The sequence below is a fragment of the Pagrus major genome, chromosome 16 (assembly GCF_040436345.1).
Source record: "Pagrus major chromosome 16, Pma_NU_1.0".
NCBI lineage: Eukaryota > Metazoa > Chordata > Actinopteri > Spariformes > Sparidae > Pagrus > Pagrus major.
The window spans coordinates 19,443,409-19,461,180 of NC_133230.1; the positions used below are offsets into that span (position 1 = coordinate 19,443,409).

General features: G+C 41.7%; 2 protein-coding genes across 2 annotated transcripts in view; one reads left to right on the plus strand and one right to left on the minus strand.

Moving 5' to 3' along the window:
- Window positions 1–8,587, plus strand: part of fancm (FA complementation group M) — a 38,367-nt gene extending 29,780 nt beyond the window's left edge. The window contains exons 14-24 of the mRNA XM_073484167.1: window positions 2,232–4,068; window positions 4,181–4,269; window positions 4,889–4,957; window positions 5,114–5,227; window positions 5,516–5,681; window positions 5,814–5,920; window positions 6,009–6,460; window positions 6,539–6,632; window positions 6,739–7,087; window positions 7,579–7,873; window positions 7,973–8,587. Coding sequence (XP_073340268.1) covers window positions 2,232–4,068; window positions 4,181–4,269; window positions 4,889–4,957; window positions 5,114–5,227; window positions 5,516–5,681; window positions 5,814–5,920; window positions 6,009–6,460; window positions 6,539–6,632; window positions 6,739–7,087; window positions 7,579–7,873; window positions 7,973–8,099 — 3,699 coding nt within the window. The 3' untranslated portion in view covers window positions 8,100–8,587. The remainder of the gene's footprint in view (window positions 1–2,231; window positions 4,069–4,180; window positions 4,270–4,888; window positions 4,958–5,113; window positions 5,228–5,515; window positions 5,682–5,813; window positions 5,921–6,008; window positions 6,461–6,538; window positions 6,633–6,738; window positions 7,088–7,578; window positions 7,874–7,972) is intronic.
- A 522-nt stretch (window positions 8,588–9,109) lies between these two features.
- On the minus strand, window positions 9,110–17,140 carry slc25a29l (solute carrier family 25 member 29-like). The gene is made up of 4 exons (XM_073483616.1): window positions 16,726–17,140; window positions 14,920–14,963; window positions 13,289–13,372; window positions 9,110–12,144 (listed from the first exon to the last, which is right to left on the minus strand). The coding sequence occupies exons 1-4, from the start codon at window positions 16,757–16,759 to the stop codon at window positions 11,356–11,358; spliced, it is 951 nt and encodes a 316-aa protein (XP_073339717.1). The 5' UTR covers window positions 16,760–17,140; the 3' UTR covers window positions 9,110–11,355.
- Window positions 17,141–17,772: the final 632 nt, after the last annotated feature.

Consider the following 17,772-nt stretch of genomic DNA (forward strand, 5'->3'; position numbering starts at 1 on the left):
GTTAGCAAACAACCTTGTCGGGACCACAAATAGCAACCCGATGAGATGCGATAAACATGATAGACATGTCAGAACAAGTGAACAATAAAAATGTCTGATGACACGCCATCCACCATACTGGCATCCAGTTCTCAGAGTAAGAAACCTGCTGATCAGGAGTCGAATTGGTTTCGTTCATTCAGGTCATGCCACATGATGAGAGCAGGAACTCTTCCTGCAATTAAACAATATTACACTCACAATATTCACTCATTGCTGCTGCAGCAAAGCAGCACAAAGTCACCTACGCTACTTTAATCCTGTTTAAAGGAGGAGTGAAACCAAGCAGATACTTCTTTCATCACTGGACTGTATGCCGTCATGCAGTCATTTCAGTAATGGCACACTCAAAATCATGGTGGCCTTTATTGTCCAAGAGCACATTAAGTAGTAGTTGTGTGTTAAATTTCAAGGCATTTGGACTTGTGGTGTGGAGGGGTCTACCTTTCAAAGCTTTCAAGTTTTCGGCTTTTAATTGTAGTGCCCAACTCCTGGTTGGTTGTCCTGGGCCCTGGGTCATGGGAGGGCCCAAAAAGGTCTTCCAACCCTTGAAATAATCTGCTTGGGGGGCCTTCGAAGATCATCCTGTCCTGGGCATGAACACGACTATCGGGTGTTCTGTGCCAGCAGGTTTCATCAGGTTTCATTTCTCTAGCTCATTCCAGCTTGCAGCAAATTTAGCAAACTCCTATAGCATGCAATGATAAATAGGTCACGCCCACATGCACAAAGCAATATGAAAAAAAAAAATGTTTGTTTATGATGACTCTCAGGTAGAAACCAAACTCTAACCCTAACGCTGGAAGAAGAGATCTTGTATCTCAGTGTGACCTTCCTGGCTAAATAATAATAAGATAAGTAAAATTGTACTTCCAGTGAAAAGGCTTGAGGTGACTTTGGTTGTTTTTATTTATTTATTTATTTATTTTTTACTGAATATAGAGTTAAATAATCAAGACAGAAAAAGAAAATAGGGCATGACTAATTTCCACCAGGTCAGCTGCACACAGAAATGATTTAATTTTAAAGTCACTTACGTATTTGGTGATTTGGTGTTGAAAGCATGTCTAATTACGAGAACAGTTTCACAGAGTTGAATTGGTGGTACAGTGGACTGGTGACACCATACAGTGTACCCAATTTTTTCCGGATCAAAAGGCCTTTGGGGCATGTCGAAAGTGGCACGTATGAAGACTGTTTTATAACAGCGGAAACAGTCACTTTTTCATGTGGCTATGACCAGTTTCCTCACCGTAAGAAGGTCTTTTATGCACTGTTGCCCATTTTTAACCACGCCCGGGGCCATTTGTTACCACTCAAATCTCCCAATCTATTAAGTACGATGCTTTATTTAATACAATGACATAAGTTCTCTTCACATCTGGTTTTATTGCCCTCTTTCTAGGAAAACCCCAGTCTTTTTCTCTCCGTACACACTCGCTCTCACTCCATATTAGGGTTTCTTTTTTTTCTGTTCACTGAGCATCCTCACCCTGCTGGTCACAGGTTTGATGGCACCCCATCGGCCCGGGCTGGATACCACTCTAGATGAATCACTTCCACATCATATGGTTTGCACGGATGACAGGTGCCGGATGATTACGATGTCTGTGTGCTTTCATAAGAACCAAGAAACAGATGGAGGGACAGGTTGATGTTTTAATTTTGGGCAGATTTATGGTAGTTTTTGGCCTTTTAAAATGATTATTTTGGGGAGCAACGTCTGTCTGTCTTCCATGATGTTTTAATAAAGCACTTATTAATGCCTTATTTTACATGGCCATATTCTACAACTACTGAGATTAACTAACAGTTTTCCCCCAATAACCTCCCCATTACTGCGTATTGAATGTAAATAAGGAAGTTGTTCTCTATGAATTATGATCTTAATATGCTTTACTATAGTACTGCAAGAATAGTCATTCTCCCTTACACATAAAGACTAAATTTAGAGTTTCTGAAGTGTTATCAAACAAATGAACGAAGACTGTGTATGTGTTCTATTCTTGGCTGCATTGTGACATCTCCTCACAGGACACTTGATTAGATTACTGTATGTTACATGAACTGACAAGCTGTTTGATTGGTGAATTTGCTGCCCTTGGTGTTACATGTGTTGGCAAGAGGCTGATTACAGCTCCTTCCGGCAGAGGGGATGTTTTCTTATACAACTCTTCTGTGTTTGTGTTTAGGGTGAATGCCGTTATGAGCAGGAGCTTCTTCCTTACCTCCACGAAGCGGATGGCCACGTGAAGAAGGGACAGAAAAAACAGAAGAGCACCAAGAATTGCGCTAAAATCACCGGCAGCAAACCCAAACCATCTCGCTCGACGTTGTCTGATCTGGAATGCATCGACGAAGAAGTGGAGACGCCGTTCTTCCTGAGACTTCCTGTTCCACATCATACCGAGGCGTCTAATGATGAAGTCACAGATCACCCGGGACCTGAGGCGATATGTCCTTGTCCCTCAATCAATGACTGCCCAGAAGTTGACATGGATGACAACTGTGTCTTTATTAATGAGGATGTCAGTAAATCAGAACACACAGTCGACGAGCCTGTAAATTTAGACAGACTTTCACAGCTGATTACAAAAACTGATGGAGATGAAGATGAAGATGTTGAACTTCAGGCCATGTTCTACCTTCCTAAATGGGATTCATCACCTCCTCCCTCCTGTGCTAAACTCTGTCCAGGAAGAGATGAAAGTCTGAAGGTCATCCTGGCCAATGTGGTGGAGCTCCTGTCCCGATCTCCGCCATCACAGATTGAAGATTTAGAGGCCTACATGGTTGCTCAGTCACTCCCTCCTACTCCTCCTCATCAGCCATTCCTGGTAAACTTTACCCTGGATGTGGACGATGATGACGACAACGAAGAAATGATGATCAGTCCCACCCCAACGAGGGTGGACTCCAATGAGCCTCCAATGGGTAAAGAAGACAGTAAAATCTATCATGATTGGCCTCGTCCAGAGGAGCAGCAGAGCGCCGACGTAAGAGCAGACAGTCCGACTTGGGATGAGGTTTTCTCGGAAGATGAGGCGGAAGATAATCATAACGTAAGTTATAAGAACAAGGAGACAGATGATGAGGAAATAAGAAGTGAGAATGAGAGCAAGACCGAGGAAAAAGATCGTCATTGGGATGATGTGACGAATGTGGAAAAGCCAGACTTGACAGACGGTGGTGTAAAAGACAACATGGACCATCAGATGGACGACAGCATGGATCTGTTCGAGGATGACGAAGCATTTCTGCAGGTGACCATCCCAGACATCTCAACTCCTGGTGTCACACCAAGGACTTCCCCTCGTGCTGGAGACTTTTCTAATAGCCCAAAAAAGACATCTAACACTTTACATATGCACACCCCAACAGCTGAAAGCACACGTACATTAAACACAGATGATTTAGCACACACAAAGCAAAGAACTCTGACACCTCAGGACACAAACGGCCAAAGCACTACAGAGACTAAACATAATGCACACACAGAAACAACAGATAAACATGAAACGGATAATTCAAATTCAACTCCCACAATGCAACAAAACCCTGACTCATTTGACACCTCCCATGACTTCTTCTCTGTCAACTTTGACCTTGGCTATTCACTGGAGGAATCTGAGGAAGACGAGGATGTTCCTGCCCCATGTACGTCGACCTCTCCGCAGATTAAAAAACAGGCCGCATCCGACTCTTCCACTCCCTATAACAGCTTCCACAGACCGAGAATTCCTCTGCAGTCCAGTGAATCAATGCTATCTACGCCACAGATGCTATCAGCGCACAGAAAGAGAGAAATTCAGCCTTCGCCTTTAATGTCTAAAGGTGGTGCACTCCCATCTCCGATCACATCCCCAGGAGTTAGACGGACGCTCATGCCTGGCTACGGCGGGCCTCGGACACCGTCTTTACTGTCCAGGTTAGAGCGGAGAAGACTAGAGGGTCCTATCCCCGAGGCAGGTGTGGAAAACAGCTCACGTCAGGCATCTGTTTGTTTGGCTGAGTCACCTCCTCATCCAGGTTTGTTTAGCCTTCAAGATATGTGATTCATAAACTTAAAATGTCTTACTTAGTTGTGCCCTGCTCCAGATCCCTGCATTTTTTTTTTTCCTGTTCGTGTCATCCTTTTTAGAGGAGTGCATCAGTGACAGCGAGGATGAAGTTGTGGTTCATAAAAGAAGACTTCAGAACAAGGTCAACCCGCTGTCATCCCCAGAAATGGTGAGCAAAGCCTGATGATATTGCTCTTATTGTACACATAAATAGACATACAGCCAGGGACAAGGACAACAACAACCTAACAAATAAGTAAGAGGTAAATAATATAGACTGGTGAATGGTACAGGACAGCCTGTATAGTAGCATGGGCAAAAAAGTAGGTGTATTTACAGTATATTCAAACCACCAATGTATACAAGTCCTCTGTTCTATATGTTTAAACAGTACAAGTAGTGCACAGAAGCAGAAGAGTAAATACAGGATAAAAACTAGAATGGCACCCAGTAGAGCGCATAACTCCGCGAAGGTCTGCCGGAGTAGTAGTATTGCCTACATCACCCACAGTGCAACTGAGAAAACAAAAACAACAGCCAGGACTTACGAATCAGGTATCTGATTCTGACGGCTCTCGGGCTGCCTCCGTCCATCATTTCTATCCAAGGCACCTGCAGTTGTCATGGCAACTGGCTAGCAAGCAGTTAGGAAGCATTTTTAGCTCCTGAAATGTGTTGGCAAAACACGTTACGACAACATATGTCAGAATCACATAACACACACACGTAACAAGTATAGACACAGATTGCATGTGTGTGTGAAATGTAACGTGTGTTGTCTCTGCCAGTCAAAGATCTGCAGTGATGTGGACTCCCCGCTGGTCGTGAACAGGAAACGTGTTGCTGCACTTAATACTGTAAGATTTTCTTGATGAACTGTAAAGTATCCCACATGGTTCAATCTATTCAACACAGCCAATTTCATTTAATCTGTAATGGCTTGATAACATGCAGCATCACAGTCCATTAACAGTGTAGTTTTTGACTGATTTGTCCTCCTCATTTGTCTCCAGACCGATGAAATGGAGGGCGAAGCTGTCTCTGATGATGATTTCCAGAATGAGTCAGTGTTCACACGCAGAACTACGGCAGCCGAGAAGCAACGAGTCCAACATGGCAAAGCTAAGGTTTGTAAGGAAACAGGTGGCTCTATAGGGACACCGCGGTTTGAATCTGAATCCTATCATTTATTTTTCATGTTTGGATTACTGCATGAAATGAGTGACACCTGTGTAGGCAGAAATGATGTGTCAAAACCCTAGCTGCTGCAGTTTGTCTCTTTCAAAACACAATCTATGAAACATTTCCGATCAGTTTAACTTTTGCCCAAAAATGTCAAGCCTGTAAATAGCTGTCATTGTGCGGACACCGTCATTATCTGTCAACCTTGACATTTTCCACCGTTCCTTTCTCAGCATGCCATATGTCGAACGGGGCGTCAGTTCCTGGATGAAGAAGCTGAGCTGTCAGAAGAAGATGAGGGGGGCGACATATCATCTGATGAAGAGGATGGAGACGAGCAGAATCATTCTCTTGACGGCTTTGTTGTCGACAACACACACTGTTCACAGGGACTGAACGGTACAACATGATTTTCCAAGATTTTATTGTGCCTCCAGTGGATTATTTCCAATGTAATTGACTGAATTGAATTGTTTGAGCCGACGAAATTGTGCTGTAACATTTACACTTCCTGTCTGTTCTCTATGTCAGAGTCAGAGATGCATGGTATTTACCTGAAGTCAGTGAGAAGCCCTGCAGTCCAGGGCAAGTTTAAAATGTCCTACAGAAATCATCACAATATGGACATATTTTCTCAGGTACACTGTTTATTTTATTCTCACCTTTTCTTTCAAAAGAAAAGTTTGTTCAAAAACTAGTTAGTCTAATTATTGACTTTTGTCCCAGGTGCCTGAGATGGATGAAACATATGCAGAGGACAGTTTTGTGGTGGGCAGTGAGGTGGAGGAGCCAGAGAGCAGCGAGGAGGAGGCCGAAGACATTGAGCTCATGCCCGAGGATTCGTATGTGGACGGGAAGAGGCAGTACGCCACCAGACGGCGTGTTTTCCTGCACAAAGCAAGAGCCGGAGGTAAAAGTGCAGCTGAAGCTCCGCCAGAGCAGAGAGTAGGAGTGAAACCCAAGCGCTCCCGTGTCATACGCATTAATGATTCCAGTGAGGAGGAGACAGAGGAAGTAAGTAAGAAGAGAAGTCTCATAGCAGAAAGTAGTGTTGCTGCCCCCTTGTGGCCAAAGGAACAGCAGAAACCCTCCTCCGCATCTTCAACCATAGCATCCAAGATCTCACTGCTGAGCAAGGCGCAGAGATGCTTAGTGACTGAGGACAAGCAAAAAGAGAGGTAAAGAAGTTCTCATGCGGTAACTCACAAACACAAACATTCAACAACCACTAGAGCATTGTTTTCTCTTTCCTGCAGGTCTCGCCAGAGGTTAGAAAATCAGCATCTGCTCTCTGATGAACTAGACTTTGAAAAATCAGAGTTGTTGTTATCCTCCAAAAAACCACCCCAGGTACGAGCAAACATGATGACACCTGCCGATAGGGCCCTACAGTATGTGTTACAGTAAGATACATGATCACTAAAACTATATTGAGGTTTTGTTTTGCTTTCTCCAGGCTTTCTCTGCCACCTCCTCCGTGCCTCAGAAGTCCACTGTGCAGGATTCATCAGTCAGCGAGTCACCTGCAACGTCCGCACCTGTTCGCATCCTGGTCGACAGTCGCTGCATCAGCAGCGGAGTGGAGCTGATGACCAGCCTGCGTCAGCGCCACGCAGCCACCGTCCACATCTGCTCACTGGACGGCAGCTACTTCATCGTCAGCAACCGCATGGCAGTGGAGAGGCACAGCCAATCGGATTTGGCCGCTATGCAGAACCGGAAGCGATTGGCTGAGAGAGTGAACAGCTTGCAGGGGTTGTATGAACGCGTTTGTCTGATCGTGGAGAAGGATCGGACCAAGCCAGGTCAGTCTGATGACTGAATTTTAACCCAGATTCAAATAAGGTTTGAGTTACATAAATAAACAATAAAAGTTTTTGGTGAAAGAATTGCTGTGACTGTGTAGTTGTGACATCACAACCCTACGGAAGTCCTGACAACTAATTTAAAGGCACAGTTTTTTGATACTTTCACAGTATTTATTAAGCACCTATACCTGATTTATGATCCAAAAAGACATGGAAATCTCATGAGACCTTAATTGGATTGCTTGATGGACAGAAAATTAATCAGTATGGATTCGAACGTTGATTTGATCATAGTCATTTTAATATTCCAGCCTCTCAAATGTGAAGATTGTCTGAATCTACATTAAATTTGTTAAAGTTAACTATTTTCTTATTTTATAGGCCTATCAATTAATCGATTGATCAAGAAAATAATCAGAAACTTCATAGTTTACACAACAATTTGATTAACTATGTGAGATGACATATGTTTCCCATCTCTGTCACAGGTGAGGCGTCACGCCCCTTCCAGCGCACGCGTTACTACGACAGCACTCTGACAGCACTTGTGCGGACCGGTGTGCGCTTGCTGTGGAGCAACGGCCCTGTAGAGAGCGCCGGCTTGCTGGCAGACCTGGCGCGGCTGGAGCAGCGTAAAGGTCGGGGCATCACTGTACCGCTGGAGGTCAAAGGGCAGCACAGGCAGCAGGCGCTGCAGCTGTACCTGAGCCTGCCCTCAGTCAACTACGTCCACGCCCTCAGCATGAGCCACAACTTCAGGTCAATTGCTCAACTCATAAACAGGTAAAGGAAGCGTGTGTGTGTGCGTGTGTATTGTGGAAAAACAAGAACAGTATAACACAGTGCAACATCTCCTTTCACGCTGTTTTGTTCCTCCTGCAGCTCCATTGAAGACGTACAGAAGGGAGGCAGTATGAGTCGATCCAGAGCAGAGGAGATCTACCGCTTCCTGCGCTACTCTTGTGACTCCTTCCTCATGAACACTCCAAAAGCAGCAAAAAACAGCTAGCAGATCTGTGATGTGTTTCTACTTTCATGCTTTGTATTCCTGCACTACTTACTCTTTCTGACTGATATATCTGTACTTCTCCTGCCCTTTTTGCTGTATGTCTTTGTTTTCAGTCTCACCAGGGACTATTAAAATACTATGCAGTAACTGCTCTATTTGATCTCTCCATGAGAGAAGAGCCCGAGGACATTGGTGCACCCTTCTAGTTGAAGGGGAACTCTGCTCAACAAAGTTAATGTTATATAATACAAGTGGTTTCTTGATATAAAGCATACTATTTGTTTTATGATGTTTTCTTTTTTAATTATTTAGGTGAGAAGTGTTTTGTACCGACACTAATCCTGTCAGATGGTGATCTCTATTTGATGGAAACTTGAATAACTTATTGTTTTTGTCAAAAAATAATGAATACATTTGTTTACAGAACTACTCTGAAAGAGATAAATATGGTGTCAGATTTCTTGAATAAACAGTGCTATTTTTGTACATTACTGTGTCAAGTATTTAAGTGTTTCCCCCTTGGAAGATTTGAAATAGTCTGTCAAGCCCCATAATGTAAGAAAAACCAGTGGTACCCATATATTACCACTAGAGGACAGTCTTTGATCTCTCTTGACTCACTTTAAAAAGGTGCACTATGCAACTTTTTACAGCCCTATTAACAGAGATAGGAGTCTTGTTACAAGGAATGGCAGTTTTCAACAGCTAAAATCAGTTTTGAATGGGCTTTAAAGTCATGTGTTTGTAAACATTCAAGCACAACAGGCTTGTATTTTGAGTTAGGGTGGAGTGAGAGCAAAAAGAGCACAGAATAAAGTACTAAATAATCAAAACTGGCTAAAAAGTGACATATTGCACCTTTTAAATTATCATCCATTTACCTTGTTTGGGTTGGGGGGGGGGGTGTCTGACAAATTAAAGTGGTGAAAATCATAAATATCAAACATCTTTAAATATCTAATATCCATATTGTGTTAACAGCTGTAGCAAGAACTGTCTTTCAGAAAACATGAGAAAAAAATGTGGCATTTATTTCACCATTCTCTCAAAGAAGTATACAGTGTGCATGCTGCTTTGGTGCAAGATATACACAAACAAGAACAGAACATAAAGCAACCGTTAAAGCAGCCCTTTCACTAAGATATACAACACCTACTGGTACAGTTAGACAAATTACAAAATAGAGAACAGAAGTCTTGAAACAGAAAAATGCAGCACTGTAATTAAAGTAAATCTAAAGCTTGGAGAAATGTCATACACCTTTAAAAGGATGACATGAAAAGCCACCAAATTCACAGTATTTACATCATTATGTCTTTGGGCAACACCAAAGCTGTATCAGACTGCACTTTGGACCGTGCAGTCCCAATCGGCCACTCAGTGATAAGAAAAGTAACAGCAGCATCCGTTCAGGACTGCAGGTGTAGACGTGAAGATGTGTGCCGTTTACATTTGACGAAAAGCGATAGGTCAAGCTTGTGTGATACAGGTTTCACCTGCAGTTATAGTTTCCCTTTAAACCTGCAAAATGTGAGCCATGTTAACTTGATAAGCTGTTAACTGGGTAAAGTGCAGAACAGCCTGTAATATTAGATTATAAACTTCAGAATCCAAAACAGATTTTAAAAGTACTGAATTACAACCTCACACTTAATTAAAACCTCAGACAGCATTCAAAAATTGTAGTTTAACTGCATACATAATTATAACCTCTGAATAAAGAACAACACTATGTACATAAACGTACACGTAGAAGAAGCATGTACACATACGGTGTGTGCACAACTATTAGGCAAGTCAGTATTTTGACCGTATCATCATCATTATGCATATTTTCCAACTCCAAGCTGTATAAACTGGAATGCTTATTGGATTTAAGCATATCAGGTGGTGTGTCTTTGTCTAATGAGGGAGGGTGTGGCCTAAGGAAGGCTGAAACCCGGCCACAACTGAACAAGACACATAAGTTGAAACGTCAAGACTGGGCGAAGAAATATCTGAAGACAGATTTTTCAATAATTTTATGGACTGATGAGATGAAAGTGACTCTTGACGGACCAGATGGATGGGCCCGTGGCTGGATCACGTGCATGCACATGCACATGACACATGCAAGGTGGAGGTGGGGTACTGGTATGGGCTGGTATTATTAAAGATGAGCTAGTTGGACCTTTTCGGGTTGAAGATGGACTTGAACTCAACTCCAAAACCTACTGCCAGTTTTTAGAAGACACTTTCTTCAAGCAGTGGTACAGGAAAAAGTCTGCATCTTTCAAGGAGACCGTGATTTTTATGCAGGACAATGCTCCATCGCATGCATTAAAGTACTCCACTGCGTGGCTAGCCAGTAAAGGCTTTAAAGATGAAAGAATAATGACATGGCCCCCTTCCTCACCTGACCTAAACCCCATTGAGAACTTGTGGTCCCTTCTTTGGACTTGTTCTTTGTTTATTATTCTCACTTAAACAGATGAAAATAAACAAGTGAGATGGGAAACTTTTCGTTTTTCATTTAGTTGCACAATAATTCTGCACACTAATAGTTGCCCAATAATTGTGCACACATAGATATTCTCCTAAGAAAGCCAAAACCTCACTTTTACTTTCTTAAATATTCAGGTTTGAGGTTTATTAACATTTTGGATTGACTAAGAGCACTGTAGTTGCTCAATAATAAAATGAATCCTCAAAAACACAACTTATATAATGGTAATTGTGCACACAGTGTACATTTACACGTACAAGGCCTTCTTTGTATTGGCCTGGACATCACGGAGAAAATATGGATTGGTTAACCGCATAAAATTAATAAATTAATTCTTTAAAATCGCATTCAGTTCACGTATGAAACTAAAGGAGCAGTAAAAATGCGTTGATGTTCTCAAGTATTCCAAACTTTTTCTGACTTACTTAATAATCTAGACATGTCGAGCAGTGGGGACTGGTTGTCACCACAAATTCCAAACGTGTTCCACTGTGACCTGTGTTTTTGACTCAAAATGCTAATAACATCTGTAACTGTCACTGTTCAGTATGTTACAGTAACTCTTGTAACCGTCAAGCTTCCTCAAGTAGTTAAAACTAAAAAGAAATTTGTACAAAACCTTTTAAAAACAGACCCTATTTACAAGTGCAGCTTTTATCTTAAAATATATATTATTTAAATACTACATGTGGTCACTGAAGGATCACTTCACTTTTCTCATTATGAACACCAGATTAAAGACCAGCATGAAGCATTATAGATGTGTAGTGCTCACTGCTGCACAATAGCTTGCATGCTGGTCGACTGCGCCTGTGGCTGCAGAGGCTGCAGCTGTACAGACTGTGGCTCGGAGTTCTGAATGCTACACTCTTCTCCTTCACGCATGTAAATTAAAAATAGAGTCACAGTGGCAAATGTGGTAGCATTCACTGGAAATGCACGGAGCAAAGTGGACGTGAGCCCACGTGTGAACACCCTCCACCCCTCCTTCTTTACGCTCTGTCTGACACAGTCCATAATGCCACTGTACTGGTTGACGCCACCAACCCCGTCCGCCTGGAGACGCGATTTGATCACATCCACAGGATAGGTGGAGAGCCAGGAAGCAATGCCAGACATTCCACCAGCAAACAGCAGCTTGGGGATCATGTACGGGTCCTCTGGCTCACAGCCCAGGGAGCGTGTCAACGTGTCATAAGTGAGAAAGTACACACCAAAACCAGGCGTCTCGCGCACCAGGGTGGTCACCATGCCGCGATTGATACCTCGGATTCCCTCCTTATTGTAGATTCTCACCAGACAGTCCACAGAGTTCTTATAAACCTTCCTCTTAGACTTCTTCTCTCCGGTTCCTTGCAGCTGCATCCGTGTCTTGGCCAGCTCCATTGGGCAGCAAATGACACACTGGATGGCCCCAGCAGAGGCTCCAGCCAGGAACTGGTTTAGAGGCGTGTCCCTGCCAAGTTTGCGCATGGCATTACCCTGGACACCAAAAACTATGGCATTGATGAAGGTCAGACCCAACATCGGAGAGCCGATGCCTTTGTAGAGACCGAACATCTGCAGACACAAAGATTTCTGAAATTACTGAAGGAACAGCATTGTGTTGTATCACAATCTCAGCTCAGCTCAGTAGGTGATCATTTGATCATTTATGAACATAAATTAGTATTATTTCCTAGAAATTTTCATTTGTGCCCTTTAATTATTAAATTACTCCCTTAAATTTCTTCAAATTTAGCTCATTGTGTTAATTTTGTGGCCAGTTATATCAATGAGAGTGGGAAAGTGACAGGCTAGCCGCTGTGTTTTAATGAAGGTGTGTCCTAAAAAAAAACTTAAAGCAACAAAGCCTCAAAATAATTTTAAAGTTATAGTTGTAATAGGGTGAATCACACAAGATACGAATATCTACATCACGTTGCTTTAATTTATTATCTAAAATTAATACCCTCGTCATCATTTTGATGCTACATCTGAGGATTTATACTCAACAGCCAGCATTTTGTGCTCACAAAATAGTAATTAATGCACACAAATTGGTGCAACAATAAAGTCAACTCACAATTTGTTTTGAATTCTGATATAGAGTTGATTTTGATATGACAATCTTGAAAAATCAGCTTCAAAACAACCCCTAAAATTGTTTAAAAAATGTCTTTGTCTCTTTGTCTTTGGAAAAACTGTTGTAAGAGAGAGCAACAGATACTGAAGTTATAAACAAAACAGTGAAACACGGAAGTTTAAACTTGACATGTCGAGCTTTAAAGCCTTGACGCTATCACAGACGCATTGCTGGAATGCTGAAAAAAGTAAAACAAAAACACGTACAGTCAAATCATCTTCTACAGCTATGAACTCACTGAGACCGAGCATACTCAACCTAGCTCAAATGGCACGACGTCCAAAGCTTTATTTAGCCCTTGCAGGACTAAGGTCCTCACTGACCCTGAATAACCGACGCAACCCCTCCCCACTTTCACCCCTAACACCCCATGTTAGGAACATGCTGGCTCATGCCTGTGTTTATAGAGATGGGACTGTAACTGTACACTTCGATGAGCGCAGTGACCAGTCTCCACGTTGGCACATTGAGCAGCACATGGTGAAAGCTACACAAATTACTCGACAGCAGTCTAAGAAAAATTAGCTATAAAAAGTGGCAAAACATTAAAAGGCATTCATAGAACAAACAGAAGCTCACCGACTCCTGCCGTATGATTGACTGGAAGCAGTGAAATGTCCCACGGTACAGAGGTTTGTCGACATTTTGAACTTGAAGCCTCACCTGTGGATGACAGCCCTCATGTTAGAGTCAACAACAACTACAGACCACATATTGTAATACAGGTTTAAAGGGAAACAAGCAGGCAACAGTGCTTTAAAATCTTTTCAGGGTACAAAAGGATGTTTATAGGGTGTAACATAAGGAAGAAAAAAAGAGGTTGTACAAAAAGAGCGAAACAACAAACAAAATGTCTTCTGGGGTTTGTATTTCTATAGCTCAAGACAAGACATTGGGTGAGAGGGATAAAAAGACCTTGACCATACTTACTAGGTCACATTTCCATGGAGAGGTTGTTTATTTCTCTCTCTCATCTACAACACAGTGACACTGCTGCTGTTAAAGACAGCCCCCCACCAGACACCAGCTCAGGGAGACATGACATTAAAAGCAAGGTACAAAAGAGCTACAACCAAACCATTCACCATCTCAGTATGTATTTTCATAGAGGCGGAAATTTCAAACAATTGTGTGCCACATTTAAAACTTCCTTGCTCTTACCCTTGTTGTCTTTTTGTTTGTTTTTTCATTGAATTTTGCCTTTAAAAAACGTCCAGTGTTTAGGATTTATGAGGCATCTAGAGGTGAGGCCTTGTGCAACTGTTTGTTTTGTCTGTTCTGGGCTACTATATAAACATGGTGGACTTGCTCCTTCTGTGGATATAAAAGGTTCATTCTAGGGTAACAAGAACACAATGAGTTTTAGGTGATTTTCTTTAACTACACTCCCCTAAATACTTCACACTGGACCTTTAAGGAGCTTTAAGCCAAGGTGGTACTGCAAAAAGGCTGCAATGCTGCATGTAGTCCATTAATCAATGTTTTCATCAACTAAATTAATCACCAACTATTTTAATAATCAATTAATCGTTTTAAGTCGTTCTTATATGAAAACAACATCCAAATTATTGGATTTTAGCTTCTCAAATGATATTTTTTTTGTTTCTTTAGTCCTCTATGATAGAATAAACTTGATATCTTTAGGCTGTGGACAAAAAAAGACAAAGCCCTATAGACAAGTTAACTAAATTCAGTGCCCATGACACTTCTTGCAACTTTGCGGTTAGTTGAAAAACAATGACTGTATAAGATTAGGAAGCACCAGAGTTATTAAGCAATATGACTGTAACTGAAACCAATGTCCCTAAATAGTCTATGATAAAATCTAAAAAGGAAGTGACTCGACCTCTTTGTTCTAAACTTTGACAGAACAATATGTCTAATGTCTCTATATGTCTTTTACTATATGTTACTCTCTTTACTTTATATAAGATTTGGGATTGCTGGCGTATGTATAGATGATTTGTTTGGAAATAACAAAATACAGGTTTAACAGAAATCCTGATCTACCAAGTTAATAGCCTGACAAACTGTAATCATTCCTCTTGCTCAATTCCCATTGAGGGATGACTGTGTAACTTTAGGTTACTTGGATTCAAAGTCAGACTGCCTACAGAGTGGTTTGACTTACAACATCTTCACAGCAGATAACTGGATCATGTCATTGCCTAATATGAGTAAATAGTGACGAGGATGCAACAGACACCCACCTTCACAGTGTCAAATGGATGTCCCACCAAAACACCAGCAGCACCTGAAAAACAACAGATGTCATTTAAAATTCACATTAAAAAAACATTCTTGACTTTTCTCTGTGTCTTCTCTGCCTGTTGAAAGCACCACAGCGATGCACACCTAAAGCTAAATGGTATGATTGCAGCGTAGCCATATTATTGGTCAATTACAATGACGCACTTCAAATATGGTTTGATTTCGGGAAAGAAAGTGGTTCCTGATCAGGTGGCTCATCTCGGAACAGCAAACAGCCCATCCCCCTGAGACTGAGCAAAGTAATCAGCTGCACTGAACCCAGTGACGAACGCTTGACAGCGGCCTGTCCTTGACTTATGCCAATGAGCCTAAAAATCATTACACAACAGTAACTTCTGACCATGTCATACTAGGACCTATTGGCCAAGAGGTACTGAATCATCATCACACACCCTAAACTCCATTGTAAAATGACAGATGTGACAGACAGATTTTATGTTCAGTCTTGTCCACCTACCCTACACTTCTACAACCTTGCCCATGACCTGACAACCTATGCACACATACCTTTCTGTGATGATTAACCTGACGAATTATTATTACGTTATTACAGATGTACTAATGCTGAAAACAAAACAGAAAGCTTTTCAATAAATCATTCACTTATTAACAGTGTTGTAGCTCTACTGGAGGGATGTTCTTCCAAGCATATTGCAATGCTTATCCCGAGCTTATGGTTTACCAGTTACACAACAATGTCTTGCATTAGCGAAACCCAGATTTGACATGTATGAATCATTGAATGAATAAAAACAGTCCATAGCAGTGTTGCAGTGAATCCAGAGAAGTTTTACAGGAATCTGTGACTACGATGAGCACAAATCAGACTATGTTTGTGCACCTGGTGTCCAGAGATATACCAGTCGAATGAGAAAACTGGGGTGTAGAGAGTGCTTGCCATGCTATACAAGGATCTGCTTAATCAAAATGAAATGAAAATGAAATTGAAAATGCATCCTCTATCTCTCAGTTTAAAGTAAATACAACAAAACTTTTATCACATCAGGGCCTGTGTCGCTCTATATTGAGACTATCTGGGGCGCTTGTTTGGGAAGACCTGACCTTGTGCAAAGACAAAACAGCTGACAAGATTCCCAAAGGTTTAAAGGGGGGGAATTTTTGCTAGAAACACAGACTGTGAGGGACAAAAAACAGGCATGAACTCGCTTGATACACATTTTCTCTTCAGGGTCACTCCCTAAAGAGGAATGATGAGGGCTATTTCACAATGCAGGATGGAGGAAATTGATTATAATCAGGAAAGAAATCAGATAAAGCCACATCTTGAAACTTGTGGGAACGCGTTGACGCTGCAAAACACAACTTGCATGCAATATCTGGATGTTAGCTGGACGTGAGGAGGTTTAATTCACACAAATAGCTGTATCATGAATGACAACACTGAATATAAACACCACTGCCTGTGTGTGAGCTACAGGTATGGAATGAAGCTTGACTAACTCAGCGTTACATCCGGTACTTCCACACTTTTTCCACACACAAAATTAAAATACCACTGCTAATTTCAGGAATTTGAGTCTCTCGTGTGTCATTTTTGTTTGTTTATACTGCTTCTCATACGTGGCAGCTGGGGACAAACCACAAACTTAACACATGGAGCTGTGCACGCTGGAAGATAAAAAATAATGTAAATGGCTAATGCTAATGCTAGCCGTTAGCTCAAACCTGTTAACCCAGCTAACGTGGCTAGCTAACATCAACACTAGCTAACTAGTGGAACTTACCTCCAATGCAGCCCGCGGCGAAGTCCAATGCCATTCCCTCAAGAATGTGACGTTTAAAAACAAATGTCAAAGCTACCTCGTTTGGCTGACTACTTAGTTCACAACCCTGGAGTGGGAACTTTGTTGTGAATATTTCGGAATCTGTCTAAACTTGGTAATATTTACAAGCCCCGGCTTGGTGTGCAGCCAAGCAGGATAGCTCTCTCTTTTAACAGTACCCTCTTTAGCTTTCAGACGCTGCTGATGCTGAGCGAGCGGAAGCGACTCGGAAACTGATTGAAACTCTGGTAGACTTTTTTTTTTTTTTTTTTTTTTGCTGATGTGTCCTCACTCACACTACCAGACGCGCTCTTTCTGCCAAACCTCTTTCTATTTCTGTGCCGTGTGAATAGGCGAGGGTGGTGTTCAACGTGGAAGAGAAGAAGAAGCGTGTTTGCCCTTTTTCAAGACAGCCCAATGGGATGAGACAGAGGCGGACAACTCCCCTGCACACTGTCCGCCCCTCAACCTCATTGGCTGCCGGAAGCTCAATGAAACTGAAGCCTGGAGAGTTTTTAACATTGCTGCTCCTCCTCACCGTCAGAATCAACAGTGTTATCATCAGCAGTGTTGCTTTCTAAATGCAATAGATTACATATTACTAGTTACCTTCATTTTCTTTCAAAAGTAATCTATTACGTTACAGTACTTTTTACTACAAGCCTACACTTAAAAAATATGTATTCCTATCTCATGATATATCAGACTGTGATCCCTGTGTCCAAGGCCATTCCTTTATTTCAAAGAGATCAAGGTTATTTCATTGTTCTAGAGAGGTTATTTGTATTTGGGGCATTGTATTAAAAGTAACTAAAAATCAGCTTGTGTTACAGCTGCTCCCATTCAAAGTCTTAGAAATATGCAGAAAAATAAAAACTATATATAAGCAAGAATAATAAAAATGGAATAAAAATATAAGAAATGTACATTCTACTAGAAATATACAAAGCGTCCAGAGTCGTCCTATTGACTCAGAGGAATCAGGAATCAAACTGTTCTGAGTTCTGA

Coding starts and splice junctions, on each gene's coding strand:
- slc25a29l (XM_073483616.1), bottom strand. CDS start 16,759: ATGGCATTGGACTTCGCCGCGGGCTGCATTGGAG. Junction 14,964..16,725: donor CGCCGCGGGCTGCATTGGAG/GTAAGTTCCACT, acceptor GTTGTTTTTCAG/GTGCTGCTGGTGTTTTGGTG. Junction 12,145..13,288: donor CAATCATACGGCAGGAGTCG/GTGAGCTTCTGT, acceptor TTGTGTCTGCAG/ATGTTCGGTCTCTACAAAGG.